This window comes from Oreochromis niloticus, linkage group LG2 (assembly GCF_001858045.2).
Source record: "Oreochromis niloticus isolate F11D_XX linkage group LG2, O_niloticus_UMD_NMBU, whole genome shotgun sequence".
NCBI classification, from domain to species: Eukaryota; Metazoa; Chordata; class Actinopteri; order Cichliformes; family Cichlidae; genus Oreochromis; species Oreochromis niloticus.
The window spans coordinates 18,606,258-18,625,445 of NC_031966.2; the positions used below are offsets into that span (position 1 = coordinate 18,606,258).

Below are 19,188 nucleotides of genomic sequence, written 5' to 3' on the forward strand. Positions count from 1 at the left end.
TTAACTCATTACTGAAATAGTAACTGAGTAACACAACAAACAAAAAAAGGTCCGGTGCATTAAACAAAACAGTGTACAGTATTTGTATGGTATTTGTAACCTCCCTGTGAATATTTAAGATAATATTTTATACTGTAAACATGTGCACTACACCACAGAGGACTAAGTAGAGTATATAACAGATATTAATGCAATCTCAGACATTTTCAGTTAGTTTAGAAAAACAAGAAAAATACCTTGAAGGGAAAAAACTGACAAATAAAAGATGCGAGTAACATCTTTTTTCCCCGACAGCATGTTTCTGGAAATACTGTGTGACCAACTAGAGCTCAGAGACAGTAAGTACGATGTGGTTTCAGCACGGCCTGGTTTGAAGCGCTCTCCCTCCTCATCACCAGTTTTGTTTCCCACCACGTGGTATATTCGTCGCCTGCACCGGATCAACAGAAGATATATTTTTGAAGCTGTAAAATGTTTTTTTTGTGGCTGAAAATAAACTTGAATATCAGAAATGCCGATTGGTGTGTCCTGGTTTTACCCGTGAAAGTTCAAATGAATGACAGAAACCTGATTATGACAAAGAAATGTGGTATTTATTTTCATTAGTGTGACAATGTGTGACAATTCAGCGAAACTGTATTTGTACACAGTAAGATATACAGGAGTGTTTTACATAACAATGAACTGTTTACGCAGCCGTTGCTCACACTAACACAATCATACATATTTCTATGTGACTGTTTTGATTGTAAAATGCAAAAAATATTGATATTTACACTATAAACAAAACTCTACTAAATATAAATCAACAATCAATTGCACATATGGCCTTTTTTTTTGTCTGTGAGTGACCTGGATAAACAGTAAATGCCAAAACATTTGACTTTAGCATGTCTTGGGGCTCTAAAGCTATATGAGCTTGAGAATTTTAGGGTGTCTGGTTCACTGCCACAGTTTATTTTTGAAGTTTGCAGTGCCTTCTACAGATCACCATCTCTACACACGTGGTTACAATTGATTAAAGAAAAAAAAAAAAACAGAACAAAAGGGCAACAACTACAAGGAGTTAGATGGTTATTTCCTCTTGTTGGCCACGCTCAGGTAAGCCTTCTCAATCTCAATGTCGGCCGGGCACGTCTGTTTGAACTCGTCTCTCTCGTCAGCGTTTTTAAGGTATCTCCACACGCCTGTGAAATGGTCTGGAATCTCAAAGTTGCAGTACTTTTTGGCAGCAACCTAAAAGAAATACATGGAGAGGAAACGTGAGTGTTTTGGGAAGCACAGGGATCGGTTAAAACAAGGACTTAGCGCATTCAAAGTTCAGTAGTTCGCATCATAGGCCTTCTTCAAGATAAAAGAAGACAAATTTCAAGACTGTTAGATGTTTAGTGATGCATCAAAGTCAACCTCACACATAGGTCATGTACTATTCCTTTAGGTTACTAACACAAAATATTAAAGAGGACGCTTTTAAACAGTGTTACAGGCACATAAATGCTAAAAACAGGTCATTTTAGCCAGTTGCTAGGTGGTTGCTAGGCAATATAATCATAGCATAATATTTGATATAGTCGAAAACCTTCAGAAGTTCAGAAGCAGAAGTGTGCCAAGTCTGGTTGCACAACTGATGGTCTGGGAGGGGTTTGCAGTCAAACAAACCCATGAACAGAGATTTAGTATTTATTAAAGTGAGAAGATCAGGAATGTGTTTTTTGGGCAACTACTGAGGTTCTTTCTGAGGTAGTTTATTTTACTATATTTTGCAGTTTAAATTATAATAATCAGGATTAAATAGGGATAATAAAGTGTCCAGCTATCTGCTCACACAGGAATTCTTCTGATCCACTTTAGATGATCAGATGATTTTTTTCCTTCCTTCCACCTCTGTTTTTTTCAGCAATTAGCGCACAAATGTCTCACCCTGATAACGTGCAGTTTGGGCAGCAGGTTGCAGTCAGCTAAGGTGAGTCGGTCGCCGTCCAGGAACTTCCTGTTGGAGACGGTGGTGGTTTCTACTGAATTGTGGTCGATCTCCTCGGGGAGGGGGCTGTTCAGGTAGTCATCCAGACGCTTGAACTCCCGCAGCAGGTTTTTCTCTTGTACTGTCAGAAACATAGAGACAGGTTTCATGGTGTGTTTTAAGCACTGCTGGTCAGACACGAGAGCTGCATTTAAAAGCAGTTACCAGGCACCTGTAGTTTATGTGAGAGCTTCAATTTTATGCTGTTTTATGCATTTGAGGGAAATATTGTCCTTGGTAACACTGACACCACTACTGTAATTTATGTAGTTCCAACCTACTTTGCATTAAACTTCTATCTAACGTGCAAAAACTCGGTTAGCATGTCTCATATTTTACCACAGCTGTGGTGAATCTTGCTGATGCTGAGATGCACAACCTTTATACATGATGACAATGTCAGGTCAATATGGTTAATCCTACACAGCAGGAAATAAAAAAGGGGGCTGAATATTTTAGCACATATAATGATTTATGTAAAACAAAATATACTTCAACAGGTTTGTGAACATGTTGTTTGTAAGTTTGTAAAGGATTTTAATTGTCCACAGGGCTGATCCAAATAGAGGTTTTAGGATTTTTCTCTTTATGAAAGCTTCATCTTGATGTATGTGGATTGTCATGTTTCCATGTTTTGATTTGGAGGAGCTTTTTTCTTTTGTTTGCTTTATGGGTGTGCGTCTGGTTGTTTATTTGTTTCTTCTGTTGTAGAAAAATTGAAAATATGTTGGGAAAAAAGTTTAGTGTAATGAGAAAAAGCTCATTTTAGCTATACTGACTTGACTTGAACCAATATGCAAACATAAATGCAGTTCATTACTCTGCAACATGGCAATATTGTATCAATGCTGCATGTCTATTAAATCTAACTTACAGGCGTTATTTGGGCTGTTTTTGATGAAAGCGGAGAACTTTGCAAAGATGTCAGCTCCCACATCAAATGACTCTTTGTTTACCGGGCTGAGATGAGGATACCTGCAAATCGAGAGCAGAAAAGAGCGCATCGGTTCAGTGAACCGTCATCAAAATCATAATATGTTTGTGTAATGATTAAGCGTGACGATACCTGGGAGGGGCCAGCGTTTGTTCGAGAAACTCTTCAATTTTGATGAAGTCTGTTTTGAGGGTGCCGTTGTAGAGGAGGAAAGGAGGGTTAGTCCCAGGGGCTAGGTCTTTGAGCTCAGCTGGCTTCCTGGAGATGACACAGATTGATGAACAACGGCACGCCAGGAGAGAATTTGACTTGTTTCTGCTCCACGCTAAACTCAGAAGGCTCTTAAGCATGCCAAAATGGTAGTTTATCAAGACTGTCAGAATCAAATATTGTACTGTAAATTAATGATTCAAAACTGGCTATTAGTTTAGTTATAAAAATACACAGTGATGGGAGGGGCTGCCTTTTTAAAGGCTTGTTTTGTGTGTGCTCTGAATCACTTAATTATCTGTATCCTTTCAAAGTTTTCTGACCTTGTTTGCTTGGCACGTAGTGGCCCTGAGAAATTCACGCAATAAAGCCTCAATTAAAGAAAGTGATTGTTTGAAAGTGACACAGAGGTCTTTGTACTCTCCTGCCTCAAACTTTTACAGAATGGAGCAAGTAAAACACCTATTGACTGATTAGAAATGGTTTGGATTACTGACACACACAAAAAAAACGTTCTCAATTTCTCCCTCGCTTTCCGCTTAATCGAGTTTTGTGTGAAAGTCCCCACGACCAGATGCTCAGGAAGTGTTTTTTTCCACTGGAGCAGTGCTTACTTCCTCATATCAACAGTGGTCACTGTAAACTTCACTCCTTTGAGCCACAGCACCATGAAGAGCCTCTGACAGAAAGGGCAGTTCCCCACGTTTTCACCGTCATGTCCAGCCTGAAAAATACAAGAAATAAATATCCGATGAGTCCAAAATGTTCTCTTTAAGTGACTTAACTTTTTCTCTATGATCTCATCTGCAGATTAATAAAGCTATTTTGGAGCTGAGAAGGTGTGTCTGGGATACACATAGTCGATTTCCTATGTGGAGGAGGGGAAACCCTGGCATTGTGTTGTAGCGGAAAAACAACCGACACCAATGCAGAGAAGTTTAAAGGCCCACCACATATTGACCATATGCTAAATAACAGTGTGAAATTTCTGGAAATGATTTGCTTAAATGAGAAAATTCATGACACTCTCGTGTCTGTGTGGTAAACCTGAAGAAAGCTGGCATCTAGTTGACGTAGCTTAGCTTATAATGACTGCTAGCTAGATGTGTATTCGCCTCTTCAAACCAAATACAAAGCAACTGATATGAATTTGTGTTGTTAGACACAAATTAAGGCAAATCCACGTTAACTTATGCGAACATTTAGGGAGCTCCCATCAATCGAGATTCTCTAGATATCACTGACAATCCCAAATAGAGCACACACTCATTGCTACAGATTCTGTCAGCCTGAGAGGTTTAAATTGACTTCTCTTTTAAAAGAGAAAGAGAAAAAGGAGAGCGCTAAGAGAAAGTGAGAGAAACCAGATGACTTCTTGGTAAGTTTTGAAACACTGTAACTTGATTCCAGCTGTCGGTTGTGTTCGTCCTACTCATATTGGCTGTTTTGAGTGAATATTTGGGGGTTTCCAAAACCACTGCAGCAACTGGACTGACAGGAGTGATATGGAGTCTTAAAGATGGATGTAGCCTTTGGGTCTGAACAAAGTTGTTTTTAAAGGCCACCAGGGAGCAATATATGTGGTTACAAAAGCCTTCTCTGGGGACCTGTGTAAACACTCCTGATGAGCTTATGGGCTTTCTGGTTGTATTGGATAAAATATTAAATTCATTCTAAGTGTCAGAAAGGAAGATTAAACTCACTGATCAGTGAGTGTGTGCCACGCTCAGTTTCAAAGCGCCAAGATGCCGACTGCAAAGAATTTCATCTCGTATCTTTAAAACAGGACTCCACAATCCAACGTGTAACATCACACTGCTTCCATCTTTATCCTGTCTATGGGAACACGTGGTGAAACTTCACTTCCAGAAAGATCAGCGGTCAGCTCTTTTTGTTTCCATTTGTTTGAATTTGTGCAAAAATTGTAAAAGTTATTACTTGTAGCTTTAAGCAGGTTTATATTCTGAGCGCTTATCAAGCCCCGACAACATGCCATTTTACACTTTGTTTACATTCTTCATTATATTAAGTAGAAAGATATAACTCATAAGTGCTCTTTAGAGCCATTTCTTTCTGCGACTTTTTGGACAGTTATTACAGTCTTTATGCTAAACTGATTGGATTATCTGCTGGCTCCAGCTTCACATGAGAGTGTTACTTAACTTTTCATCCAACAGCTGGCAAGAAGCTGAATGTTTAAGTGGCTGAAATATGGCACGTCTACCACACTATACTGCCTTATTTTGTTTTTGCTATTCAGCTGCCTTATTTTATATTTCAAAATACACTGTTTCTCTGCACTTGTGCCTTAAGTAACTAAATCAGGAAAAAAATTCAGAAGAAAAAAAGAAGTGAGAAAAAAGAAAATGAGAAACTTTTGTTTTTGTGACTTTTAGATAGATGAATGTGTGCGTAACTAAGGTGGGTGTGTCTGTCCAGGCTTGAGGCCAGTCTCCATATGCTTCTTGCTCCTTCTGGGTGTGCTCTGATAAGTTGGAGAGTGTCCGATAAGAAACCAGCTATGGCCCACACCAAGGATACAAACACCCCAACATCTGCAGCGTATGGTATCTGGGGACAGCACCAATCAAAAATAGAGCTTTCCTCTGATTGTTGCTGCCTCTCTGGCAATAATTATGGACCATTGTTGTTTGACAACACTCATAAATGAGCAGCAAGCCTTTGACAGAGTGCCCCTTTTCTTCAGAAGATTGTTTTGACATGAAATGACTGACCTTGATGAACAGCTCGATGCTTGGCTCCTTATCTGAGCTCTGTCGAAGTGCCATTTTATCCCCCAAAAGTTTTTGTTTTATTTAAAAAGTCCAAGTGCTCCTATTAAAATTTCCCCCGAAGTCAGCGATTGCAAAAATCCACAAAGCTGAAAAGAGGAAGCTGAGAGTGGTGCTGTCGTAGAGGCACTCTCCTCTGGTTTCACGTGCTTTCTGTGGTCCCGGGGAAGTCTCACACCTCAGGGCTGCCTGTGTTTGTCTGAGGACTCCTCGGAGGCTATCGCTCTGAACATATTTTACAAGTTAGGGGGAGAGGGAGGATCCGAGTGATGGGCGGGGTACACGTTCTACACTTATATACCCAGAGCCTAGCTCTATGAGGAGAGAGCTTAAAATAGCTCTCTCGCCATTGCAATACACAGGAAATGATAACACAGGGTGACTCACACAAATTAGTGCAATTCATAAGAGCTCTTCATTTCAACAGTATTTAAGATAAAAAGAGTCTTTTAGTGGAAATCCACTGTGTTTTAAAGGGCAGTAGTGAGACAGAAAGTATGAAATGTTTGTGATGGTCATTAACAACATGTAAATATGCTTGAAACCAGTTTTATATACAACATATAGATGGCTGACTGAACCAGCAGCAGATAGATTGTAGTAAATAATAGAGCAATTTACCTTTGTGTGGATATTTCTGTGGTACTTTACTGTATTCTACTCCACTGTGTGCCATAATGAAAATATTTTACATTCTACTTTTCACAAATATGTTATTTTATTTTAAACAAGAACAAACAAAACCAAATAACAATCCACATTTAAATAAAGGAAAAGTCAAATTTAGAAAACACAATACATGATAAATGAATACAACTGACTTTTTGTTAGATCTACATCCCCTCAAAAATGGCTTTCAGTATATGTGCTGTTCCTCTATGTGGAGGCTTTATCAATATTTGTCTTCTTCAGTGCTCAACATTTACTCTTCACATTTTTTCGAAAACAATAGCATTAGCAAACAAAAAAAAACAACCCAAGCTGAAGTTCATTAATGTTTAATCATCTGTATTATATCTGCATCCTTCTGATTAGGAACCAAGCAGGTAGAGCTTTTTTATCACATCAAGGTGCTTAACACTGTAACTTAAATGGACTTTTAGCTGTTATTTCCCATGTGACCCCTTTGGAAACTTAATTGCCCACCCCTACTGTAAGGTAAAGACCTGCAATATTAGAGGCAAAAGACGAACAATGAGAAGATCCCCTTTGATCAAGCATTTGGCGACAGAGGAGGAAGAGCTCCCCTTTAACAGAAATAGTGCCAGGATCAGGGAGGAGCAGGCAGCTGCAATGACCTGGTGAAGAGTGAGTCAAAGGAGAAGAAAAGGAAAAGGAAAAAGGAGAGGATAGAGAAACCGGGACAAAATACAAACTATGGGAGAGAGTAGACTAATGTTAATGGCATGCAGCAGTAGCATATGAACACACTGTGAGTGATAAGATAGAGTTAATATGGTTTATTAAGTCACTGAACAGTATTAGGTAGTGGCCTGTGGGGATGAATATGATCTGTGAAACACTGACTGGACACTCCTGATGTTTTGTTCTGCTTTCAGGTGTTTCAGGTCAGCTTTTTTATCTTTATAATGTCAGGCCTATCAGTCTCAGCTGAATGTACTGTGCTAGTCTAAGCCATTAAAGTAAGATTGTGAATACTGTAAAGAGAACAGCTGCTGAAAAGCTTGTTAGTAGTATCACTATGAACGTGTTACAAATGAGTTCAAAATCCGACCTCACAAAGATGTTAGCATTACTGTGAACTCTGGACTCAACAACAATTGATTTACTGTTTTTACTGTGCCTGTTTTCTTTACAGGGCACAAAATACAATAATAGAATAAAAATTCAACCCAAAAAAAGCAAATTAAGAGAACAGAGAGAAAGTAAGTTTAGTCACTACCTTTACTTTCACCTGCTCATTCTGTTTTTCTAACAATATTTTAGCAAACGTTTGACTAATGTAGCCTTACATTGTCATTTCTATACTTTCACAAGTTCAGACTGAGAGGGAAATAGTCTTGTTAAAGATGCTCGCATAAAATATAAATATGCAAAGTAAAGTAGACTAAAGTAAAACTAAGGCACTCAAATTGCAGTGTTAGTTAAAACAATATTTTGTACAGTACAGACAAGATATTGCAGACTAAGTGAAAATAGTCCTAGGTGTCATAAGGAGCAGTTATAAAGTTTGATGGCCACAGATAGGAATGATCTCCTATGGATTTGTGGTTGCATCATAGTTGAATTTCTACAACCAATGACTGTAGTGCGGTTTTAGCTAAACGTATAATGCTTTCTAGAAAAGCTCTGAATGGGCTTTGCCCTCTTCTTTAAAAAATGATGTGATACTTTGGGGGTATTCTGAGGATGTTATGAGTAATGAGCTGGTGGTTGTGGGAATCCCCCTCAATAATAAAATAAGGGCATAAAAAAGGGCCAACTTACACTGGTTGAATAATGGTGTTTGGAAATAAAGAATATTAAAATACTTTAAGATTTTAAATTTTTGCGCTAAAGGAATATCAAACATCATGACATTTTTCAGCTGAATACAGTATATGCTTGTCGTATTTTAATTAGGAGGTCTCTTGGTTGATTAAAGACTGAAAGTGATAGTTTGTGCTTAAGAAGCGGAGACGGGATTGGAGGGGCAGTCCGGTGTTTATTGTAATATGGCATCACTTACAGTAATTAGGGGAAGGGAAGTTTTATGACAAAATCCCCATGCTGCGGTGTAGACTTCCTTAAAGAAACGAACAACACTGGCGAGATTGTGAAATGTACCACAACGAATTGAAAAAGAAGGCTTTGTGCCACATTCTCATTTATCTGCTCGAGAGGATTTGAGGAATTTGCATCACAGAGAGCGAGGATGAAAACAAACCCATCACAATGAAACTACCAACAAATCCCGGAAATCTGGCAAATAACACCCCATCGCCACAGGAAATATAACTCAAAAGGAGAGAGATGATGAAGAAAAAGTCCTCCTCCTTTTTCTTTTTAAATGTCTTCAGAGTCATGGAGGTTACTTTCTAAGTGTTTGGAAACTCCGATGTCCATTTCTGCTCACTCATAACACATCCTCTAAAAAATAATCACCACCTCTGGGAGGTGAGTGGAATTTTACTGCAGCACGGTGGGAGTGCCTCTCTCATTTACTCACATGATTAAACTGCTTTTCAGTGGTCAGTCTTTATTATTGCATTTGCTGTGCTGTGACAGAGGGTGTGTCCATTGAAACCTGTGTGACAAAGGGCTGGTGTGTTATTAAGAAATTCAACTGATTCGCTCTCACAGGCGGCTGCAGTTATCGATAACGTCCTGAGGTCAGCATGGGCTGATTTCATGGGTTATTTGTGTTGGTGTTTGGTTGCTATGACGACACCGTGTTGAGAAAGAGGGGATGAGTAAAAGGGAAATTAAGGTTAAAATCACAGCCATTATAGTAAACTGAAACCAACTGAGCCCTGCCAGCAGGGTTATTCAACAGGAGAGTTTTCCAAAGTATCCCGGGAGTGTGCATAGCTTACTAATGATCTTCCACTTCCCAGGAAAGCCCTATCTCCTGGAGACAAATACACATATCTCCACTGGACACACACACAGCAGATGGAAATGGGGGGGAAAAAAGTGCCTTATCTCTATGAACAGAGCTCTCAGTGTGGACAACCGAATCCAAGAAAGTGGAACTGGATTTTGCCATTAAAACACACACACATACACAGACACACAAAAGGTCAAACTGTTATCCTGTAAACATAACACTCTGCTGCTCTGTGGTGGATCCAGACTCCCTCCTTTACACGAGAGGAACGTTTTGATCTGTGAACTTCAGACATTCACAGGCCTAAATTTCTCAATAAAATTTTAAGTGGGCGACACGATGAAACTAATTCCCGGACAACAACTTCTTGGCAAGGTGGGTGGGATACCAACATGCTTATATACAGATCTTTTCTGCAAACTTATGTTGCACACAGAAAAAATATCAGGAAACTATTGCAACATGTACTGTCCCTCCCCTCAAAATCCCAAATGGCAGTTAGTCAGTTTTAGAGTTGTTTCCACATTTTGTTTATGGTTCAGAGACAAGCTGTTTTTTTAAAGATAGAAAACCATCATACCAAAAGCATGAGAAGAAGAAAATATCTCCTTATTCAAGTTTAGAAATAAGCATGAAGTATTTAACGTAAACACACAAAATAAAACAACACATTTTAATCCTATCTGTGGCCATCAAACTTTATAACTGCTCCTTATGACACCTAGGACTATTTTCACTTAGTCAGTCACATGTTGCCAAAGATAGTCAAAAATAGTAAAATTACAAGTTTTACTCAGTTTGAAGTTGAAATCTAAAGATTTCGTGTTGAAAATGTTGCTTTTTTCATAAACTGATCAGCTAAGGCTGAATCAAAACAACGCTGAAGTTCAACAATCAGTGCTATATAATACATAAAGAGACAGTCAACATGGTGTGTTGTTACCCAGTGGTTTGCAGACTTCCCTTTTTGAGGCTTGGAGTTAATTTCTCATCCGCGTCTTCTTTGTTTTTTTAAACCAGACTTCATGATTGAGAGGTGGATCTGAAACAGGGGACATGAGGACAACTTCTCAATTACAAGGCATATCCTACTTTATGCTTGATTTGGACATGTTTACAAAATTTACAAAAAGAACATGTTTCAAATTTAAGTTTAAAGTACTGATTAAAGTACATTAGGAAATTGTTTACTGAGGTCATAAAGCAAGTGAAAATCTGGGTCACATTGTTATAGATCTCTATATAATTGGATATCTTTGATCAACCAGAGGAGCCGCCCTCTGTTGGATTTAGAAAAACAAACAAACACATGTCCATGCGACTTTCTATGGTGTCTGCTTGCCATGTTGCTGCAGATGGCTTCCTTTATGGACAGGTCATTTGGCTACTTTAACCTTTTATACCTTGTCTGTCAGTCCCATTCGCATGAACTTGATATCTCAGGAAAGCAAAATTTGGCACAAACAGTCAGTTGATCTCAGGGATGAACTAAGTCAAAGTCAAACAAAGTCAAACGTCAGCAGGACCACACAAATACATATTCTTGGCCCTAACTCAAGAATTCATGCGTAAATGATGACAAAATGTTTTGCACAAATGTCTTGTAGGATAACAGGATAAAGTGATAACATTTCATATGCAGCAGGTCAAAGGTCAAGTCTGGTTAGACATGGATGTAAACTTGACTGATTCGCGATAGAACCACATAAATGCTCAGCAGGGCCAGCTGTTTCTTGTAAACACAATGGCATCATTGACCTACTGACTGCTCTCTCACAGGCAGTCAATCGCACAAACAGCCTATTAGTACACAAACCCTGTTGCAGGGTCTGTTGCAGGATATTCACAATGACAGCGCCATGGAGTTTCTGCCGCTCTTTTTGTTTCCTGCCTCTCCTAGTGGCTCTGAAGATGCACACTGCACGCTCGGCTCCTGATTTCTCACGTAAGTCTCTTGGTTTTGAAATCAATAGCAGACTCAAAATGCTGATGTGTTGCTTTTCAGCTGCATAAAGAAGCTTCACAACGACATTTCCTAACATTTCCACATCCTGCTTCATAAGCAGCTGGTCATAATCTTGCTGATAGACCAGAATCAGGGTGAAGAGGCTGCAGAACAGATCCTGAACTTGGATATCCACTTAATACAACCAGACACTCCCATAGCAATAAATAAACTACAGCTGACCTGTGTTTATCATCTGAGCTGTTTTCCTATTTGGACTGTGTCACTACTGACATTATGGAAACAATGGTACTGTATGTTCAGACACAGCCAAAGGTAGTTTTTGTCTCAGACACCGTTTTGTTTGCATGTGTATCTCTATATCTGATCACAGCAGAGATCTTTTGTTTATGTTTGTGTGTGTGTGTGTCTAATAATAGCTCATTGTGAGTGAGCGCCTGGTACTGTGTCTCGTTTGTTCCCTAAAGCTTTAAAAAGCCTCACACACACACACACACACACACACACACACACACACACACACAACCCCGTTTAGCTATCTTAGTGAGGACCCTCATTGACATATTGGTTTCCCTAGCCCCTTACCCTAACCCTAACCATTAAAAATGAATGCCTAACCCTAACCCTTACCCTAAACCTAACCATAACCTAATTGTAACCCTGACACTAAAACCATGTTTTGAGCCTCAAAAATGGCTTTAAATGCCTTCAAAAATGTGAGGACTGGGTTGTGTGTCCTCACAAGTGACTGCTGGTTCTCACAAGTATAGTAGAATGCAGATTTCGGTCCTCACAAAGATAGCTAGACAAGAACACACACACACACACACACACACGCTTTCCATCACGTCACAGGACGAAACATTGACTTATATTCATGTCCTAGAGATGTAACCATAACTAATAATACTTATCTAGCCGTAAATTAAGTCTTAATACATAATAAAAATTTGCATTATAAATCTTCTCAAGGCAAGATATACTGCACGTACACACTAACACAGTGCAGTACAGGAAACACACATGGGAGGGGAGACTTCACTTCAGTGTCTATGTGCTGTTGCTGATGATGTTTATATGTGTGGTCATAGTCCAAAAATTGTCTTGGCGAGCTACACCCAGTGAGTCGGACACCACCCTGTCGACAGGGGACTGAGCTGTTGTAGGGGCTAAAAAAAGCTCTAAATAAGTCAAACTGTTGACTTGTTGACAATGAAAGGGTCCTCAATTGTGCATGAGTAAAGGTAACTGAGTCATCCAGTCTTTATTAGTTGGTTAACAACGGAAAGAAGACCCTTTATTTCTTTCTCTTTTATCCAGGCTTTCTGAGAAATGTTTTTTGCTTGTGAAGTTACTTAACATTGACTTATGAATTATTCAAGCTTAAATTTCACCCAACTCAAGGGATGAACCAGTGTTGTGTCTACACATAACAGAGAACTTAGCAAGAAAACAATTTCAAATTGTATCTTGAGGTACTTTGAGCCGCATGTCGCAAAAGCACATGAACTATTCCCATTTTTTTTTGTTGAATCTAAACGATTATACGGTTTGATGGGATTAAAATAGGATTTTAGTGTGATAGACAGTATGGAGTGTGCCCTTAAAAAATGAGAAAACTGGAAAAGCAGAGGACAAAAGAAGAAGTGGCAGGTCTTAAAAACTATCTACAGCAGACACAATGTGTCTGAAAGACATTTCCTTAAGAAACAGGGAATGATTCAGCAAAGATCTGACGCAGGAGCTGAGCGATGCATGTGGCCCTTTAGCTGATCCATCTATGTTCACTGATGCCTCATCAGAAATGGTCATAATGGAAGGGTGGCAGACAAGAAATAATTCTTAAGAAAGGGAAACAGGAAGAAAAGGCTGGCGTATATGACGCTATACAGGAACTGAACTGAAAGTGGAATGATTTCCTTCAAGAAGCCTGGAAAACTGTTCCTGAAGACGATTTAAATATATTACAAGAAAGTCTGCCTAAGAGAGTTCAGGCTTGTTATATTTGTGTAAACTCTCCTTTTGCTTTATATACTGTATTTCCATCTATGTCTCCAGCTGTTTCAATAAATAATTGCACTTAATTCCCATTTTTCTAGTAAAATATAAAGAAATAAAGGGGGCTCAAGACTTATGCACATGACTATAAATTAGGTGTAAGATGTGTTTGAAATGATAAAATAGACATCATCAGCTCTTTTTCTCTTTCAGTGTATCTTCACAGCATTCTGAAAAACCACACGGCTCATGCTTGTGAAGGGGAAATTCTCATCATCAAGTGTCCCTCCAGGACGTCTGTGGCCATCCTATCAGCCTTCTATGGACGCCGTGTTCCCAGTCAGCATTTATGTCCTCCTGCAAGCACAAACACAACTGTGGAGGAGGACACAGAGTGCACTTCCTCAGTTGCTATCGAGGTATACATAGTAACACTGACATAAACTGTGAACTCACTGTATGATCTGCCTCAATCAAATGCTCTTATGGTTGACTCCTGTTGAAGATAACAGTGGTCCACATGTATTTCCCTGTGCTTGTAGAAAGTGCTGTCAGAGTGTCAGGATCGGCGGTCGTGCCACATTCCCGTCTTAAGTCCAGTGTTTGGCCAGGATCCCTGTCCCCTCACCACCAAGTACCTCCTAGTCTCCTACAAGTGCAGACCAGGTGCACTACTGAGCTGGACAGTCCAGTCACTTCACCACTAGTGAACACATGACTTTTAAATTTATGTTACCTAACTGACAAAGAAAGAGTCCATCACATAATTTAAAGTTGTGCAGAAAACTATCAATAAGAGGGACCTTGGCCTGAAAAAAAGAGCTGCACAATAAAGCTCTTAATTAAAAAAAATCTATTAGCATGTAAAGCTGGTAAATAAATGAACAAACTCTTTCATTTTTTCTATAATTAAGTAATCTTCTTTAACCCCCTAAGACCCGAACTCTTCCACGACATGCATTTTCAATTTCTCTTGGATATTTGGGCATATTGGGGTCCAATGAATGTAAAAACAAAGAATTCCCAGACTTTTTTTTTTTTTACCTTATTTTTGTTTTTAAGAAAAATGAGAGCCACAAATGAGGATATTCGTTTTAAAATTTGATAGAACAGTAGCAGTATAATGTCCTCATAATTGGATACCAGGCCCATGCAGAGCAAAATTGAGTATTTTGGTCTAAATAACGCAAAATGTGATGTCCACATATGTGGACGGCAGGTCCTAGGAGGTTAAATTATTATTTGTTTAAAATATCTTATTTATGTCTTTTGCTTGCTCACAGAAATGTATAACTTAATAAATATAACGGTAACTTAAAAAAGAGGAACTGAACTTAGTATCATTTATAGTTTCTGTAATATTCTTCCCCAGTCAGCCTCTGGTTTCAGGCCCGTTAAGCAAAACATAAAAAGGAACTTACATTTTTTGGGGATGTTTTCAAAAAATATGGGCAGTCACACATGAAACACAAAACTGTACATTGAAACATTTGCATTCCAAACTGAAGTGCATATAGTCTGAATTACATAAAATTAAGTGGGAGTCTTCTAAAATTGTGATTGTAGCTTTTAAACAAAGCCACACAATCAGTCCACTAGTGACTCTTATGGTCAACTTCATATGCACTTTGACATATATTGTAGCATTAAATTAACTCTTCTATAATAGGTTATGACTGGATTACCAATAATCAGCTTGAACAGGAGGAATAATAAATAAATAATAAATGTCTAAAATATAGTAACAGCCTTTTTAACGTGTTTCCCTTCCTTATTACTGGGTCAGGCTGGGGTCACGTCTTTGCTGGATTTTTCCCTATTTCTTAAGACATGTTGTTGTTGATAGCTCATAGATCAGTGTTAAGTAGCTTAAAAGACAAAAACAAACAAACAAAAGCAATCCTCTCAAAAAGGGTGGGTATAAGGACTGCTTAGAAAATGAGCGAAAAAGCAGCCAGTGTCTAAAGACCTTCAGAGAACCTGGAGAACTGCTCTAGACTACTTTGAAAAAAAAAGAAAACATGGCTTGAAAGCAAAATATAAAGAAATGCGGGGTAGCTTGAGTCAGCTCTCTAAACAGCTGTAAAACAAGGTTATAAACTTTTGAAATAATAACAATGAATGCTTTCAGACATCAGATTTTCTTAAAACAGCTACAGAAAGTTCTTGTCAACCTTTAGATGCTCTTCAAAGTGCTCTTTATGTCATTTCATCTGTTTTTCAGAGCACCACCGCACACGACTGGTGTGCGAAAATGAGCGTTTGAGGCTGATGTGTAAAAATGAGACTGTCATCGCGATCTACTCTGCCTCATTTGGACACCTGCTGCACGGCAGTCCTCACTGTCCTCAGGAACCTGGATCAAAGGCTGACATGGGTCTGCAACAGCAGGGGGCTCAAGTGCCATCTACTGGCAAAAAAGTGGAGCTAAAGTCCTGTATAGACATGATGGAGAATTACTACTGTACTGTATTTAATAATTCATATAAATATGAATTATTTATTCATATTCCTTAATTTATAGGTGCTCAGGTTTTAGAGAAACAGCTTTTTTAACAATAAAATGTTACTGTTGTCTTCTTCATTACAATCATTGGTTTCATTTATATTAAATTATTTCAGAGTGTTTGTCGCCTGCGGCCCTGAGGAAAGTGTCACGCAGGTGTCACAGCAGAGCAAACTGTTCACTAATAGCCGATACTCAAACCTTTGGGGACCCGTGCTTCCCCGGCACCAGGAAACACCTGCGGGTGTCCTTCACTTGTGGTAAGTGACAAATCTTCACCTACTCTTTTTTTGGCTTGGATGTAGATGCATAGTATATTTTCTGTATTTGCATACAGCTGCATATTGTGACATGTTTCATTTCCTCTTTAGTCCCCAGATATCTCCTAGAAGATGTGGGTCAAGGTCCAACAGATCCTTTCATGATCTCAGATTACACACACGGTGAGTGTGAAAACGAACGTTCACAGGTTTCATTGCATGCAGCAGACTTTGACTGGCTATTGAGCCCAGAACCCTCTCGCCTGCAGGTGGATGGTACACTGGCCCCACCTACAGGCCTCAAAATGTGTTCTTAACCAACTCTCTGGAGATCTTTGACAAAATACTGGGTATGTGTACTGATGCCTGTGGATGTCAGGCTACAGCCACATATATATCGCTCATGAGTGCTGTAGTCGAAGTGAAGTGTGGGTGTTCAAGCACGTTGGTGGACACAGTCGAGATACTGAGCTCCAAACTGACATGGAAAAATAAGAAGAGGTGTTGAATTAAATGAAATGTAGTGTTTTTAATTTGATTTAGAGTAACTGGAAGCCTTTATATACCATCTGTCTATTTTCTTAATTGCTTATCTAGCCTAGTGTTGCAGGGGCTAACATATATCTCAGCTGTTACAGATAGAGAGGTATGATACTGGACTGACATTCATATAGCACTTATGTACTCTTTACTGGCCACTTTAAACCACAATCCACATTTACTTTTTACTCTGCACACTTTATGCAATTCATCTACCTCACATCCACAGCCAATTTTCACTCACCACTTAACCTGACATGCATGTGTTTGTACTGCTGGAGGAAGCTGGAGAGAATCCACACAGGCACAGCAAGGACATGCAAATTCCACACAGGAAGGCTCCAGCCAGCCTCTGCTTATCAGTGTGCCAGCCACTTGTCTGTGCTGATAGGTTTTGTCTTTTCTGCAGTAATCTAAAATTTGCGTACATATTTCTGTATTATTTCCATTTTCCAAATCATATCATTAGTAGCATATTATCTTTAAAAAATATTTTTTCCTAATTTCAGTCTATTTATGTCCTTTCAGTTTATTATGACATGTTATATTCAACTTGGACATAGACAAAACAGTTATGTTTTTTTCCCCTTGGATCATACATTAACATGCTGGTGGAAAATCCAAATATTAGCCATTATGTACTCTAACATAAATAATCATATATGGTTTTTCCAGGAATGATCCTAATCCAAAGCCAATACTGTGTCTTTGTTTTTACAATACTGCACTGCCCAGGAAGATTTTTCAGCTAAATCAGTTTCGAACATTATTAATATGAATATAAAAAAATATAGATACAAATTATTTGGATATTTGAACTGAAATAGGAGCACTTGCAAATCGATTTTGATACATTACTCACATGAAATGAATTTAGTGGTTTCTTTGAAAGGTCACACCTTGCATTAATAGTGTTTTCTAAAGCAATTTGAGAAAGATGAGCTGAGTGGACACTTGTGGCTTATGCCGGCAAATTTTTAATTTCCTCACACATGTCTCTTCCAGGTCTCCCAGAACGAGTCGCTCTCTACTTTGTCTCAGGCATCTGCGCTGGTCTCGTGTTCCTGCTCTGCCTGTTTGGCGTTCGCTCCACACTTGTGAAAGACGTTAAAGATCTGGTTTCTGACCTGAATGATGAGCTGAAAGCATCTCGCAGACAACGCAAGGAGCTCATGGAAGACCTCTGCGAAGATGATGTCTCTGACACATCACCTTTCCGCCGCCTAACACAATCCTACCGGACAACTGACATCTTCAGTCCATCCACTTTAACAGTAGAGATGGTTGAGTGGGAGGAGGAACAATCTAGAGATCTGCCGAATGGAGACATTTGGCCACACAGAGACTCCAGCCCTTACGCTATTCACAAGATAAAAACTTACAACAACTGAGAGTAAAGTATCAGTATACTGCTTTAGAACAATAGTTGCTAACTGAAATCATGCTGAGATGGTGCTTTTACTATAAATTATGCATTTTACTATAACTTATGGACCTATTATGCTCATTTCCAGGTCCAAACTTTCATTCCTCTACTCTTCTAGAGGAGCTTTGCATGACTCAAAGTTCAAGATAATCCTTATTTATCTTGAGCTGGGTCCTTAGTTCATTCACAGCCTGAAACGAGCCATATGAACTCCTCTTCCTCCAAGCCAACTTTCTTCTGTTTGGGTGCCCCTCACAAACTCAAAGCTTAAGCATTAGATGGTTGGGTCCTAAGTGCCAGAGATGAACTAGGGAAGTCCCCAATTTTTGACATTAGGCAAAGCCAAGAGTAGAAAATAAAGTCTGAATTTGAGTGTTTAGAACAGCCTCATTATTTAAAACCAGTTTAATCTGAACACAAATCACAGTAATGAGGTATATGTGACAGAAAATAGGGGAAAGGATGATAGCTTCTCTTTAAATGTAACTGAACCTCCTAATCTGTCACAATGCATGATGACACTACTAAAATGCATAAAAACCTAATGGTGGTTGATTACAATCATAAAGGTTAATATCACATGTTTGTTGTTTCAATGAATTTCAAATGCAGCTGTGTTTTATGGAATAACAGTGGACGGTGCCACTGATTTAATTTGAATAATTTCAATGCATTTTTGCAGTTACATTATGGAAAAACAGTATTTTCAGTGCAGTGTGTGACTAATAAATCATTGGGTGAGTTAATTCCATTTTTAATGTTTCATTAAAACGTACAAAAATAAAGCTGCTCTTTTGCAGGGGAAACATTTCATATTATTGCTGAAAGATGGAGAATTAAATGTAGAACAGTGCAAAACCAAATCATCAAAAATAATTATATAAATTGAATAATTTTCAAATTTCTACTAACAATTATATTTTGATTCTTTGTTAAATTGTGTCCCTCTTTGAATTAATTAAAGTGATTATATCTGATTAACTGAT

General features: G+C 38.7%; 2 protein-coding genes across 3 annotated transcripts; one reads left to right on the forward strand and one right to left on the reverse strand.

Annotated features, from left to right (window-relative positions):
• Nucleotides 1-571: 571 nt before the first annotated feature.
• Nucleotides 572-6,223, reverse strand: clic2 (chloride intracellular channel 2). The gene is made up of 6 exons (XM_003445207.5): nt 5,900-6,223; nt 3,779-3,888; nt 3,087-3,212; nt 2,895-2,995; nt 1,921-2,102; nt 572-1,236 (listed from the first exon to the last, which is right to left on the reverse strand). The coding sequence occupies exons 1-6, from the start codon at nt 5,951-5,953 to the stop codon at nt 1,075-1,077; spliced, it is 735 nt and encodes a 244-aa protein (XP_003445255.1). The 5' UTR covers nt 5,954-6,223; the 3' UTR covers nt 572-1,074.
• A 5,043-nt stretch (nt 6,224-11,266) lies between these two features.
• si:ch73-335m24.2 (protein eva-1 homolog C) lies at nt 11,267-18,948 on the forward strand. 2 transcript variants are annotated; one of them, XM_005467415.4, is made up of 8 exons: nt 11,267-11,451; nt 13,684-13,889; nt 14,013-14,136; nt 15,695-15,847; nt 16,093-16,236; nt 16,348-16,419; nt 16,506-16,586; nt 17,782-18,948. In XM_005467415.4, the coding sequence occupies exons 1-8, from the start codon at nt 11,355-11,357 to the stop codon at nt 18,165-18,167; spliced, it is 1,263 nt and encodes a 420-aa protein (XP_005467472.1). In that variant the 5' UTR covers nt 11,267-11,354; the 3' UTR covers nt 18,168-18,948. The 2 variants fall into 2 exon arrangements, with proteins under 2 accessions (XP_005467472.1, XP_005467473.1); XM_005467416.4 differs by lacking the exon at nt 16,506-16,586 and having other exon boundaries at nt 11,273-11,451.
• Nucleotides 18,949-19,188: the final 240 nt, after the last annotated feature.

Bases quoted from the DNA above. Each gene is read 5' to 3' on its own strand.
- si:ch73-335m24.2 (XM_005467415.4), top strand. From the start codon at position 11,355: ATGACAGCGCCATGGAGTTTCTGCCGCTCTTTTTGTTTCCTGCCTCTC. The intron at 13,890-14,012 runs GTATACATAGTA...CTGTGCTTGTAG, and splicing joins CTTCCTCAGTTGCTATCGAG to AAAGTGCTGTCAGAGTGTCA. The intron at 14,137-15,694 runs GTGCACTACTGA...TCTGTTTTTCAG, and splicing joins CTCCTACAAGTGCAGACCAG to AGCACCACCGCACACGACTG.
- clic2 (XM_003445207.5), bottom strand. From the start codon at position 5,953: ATGGCACTTCGACAGAGCTCAGATAAGGAGCCAAGCATCGAGCTGTTC. The intron at 3,213-3,778 runs GTAAGCACTGCT...TGTCATCTCCAG, and splicing joins ACCACTGTTGATATGAGGAA to GAAGCCAGCTGAGCTCAAAG. The intron at 1,237-1,920 runs GTGAGACATTTG...TATTTCTTTTAG, and splicing joins CCAAACTGCACGTTATCAGG to GTTGCTGCCAAAAAGTACTG.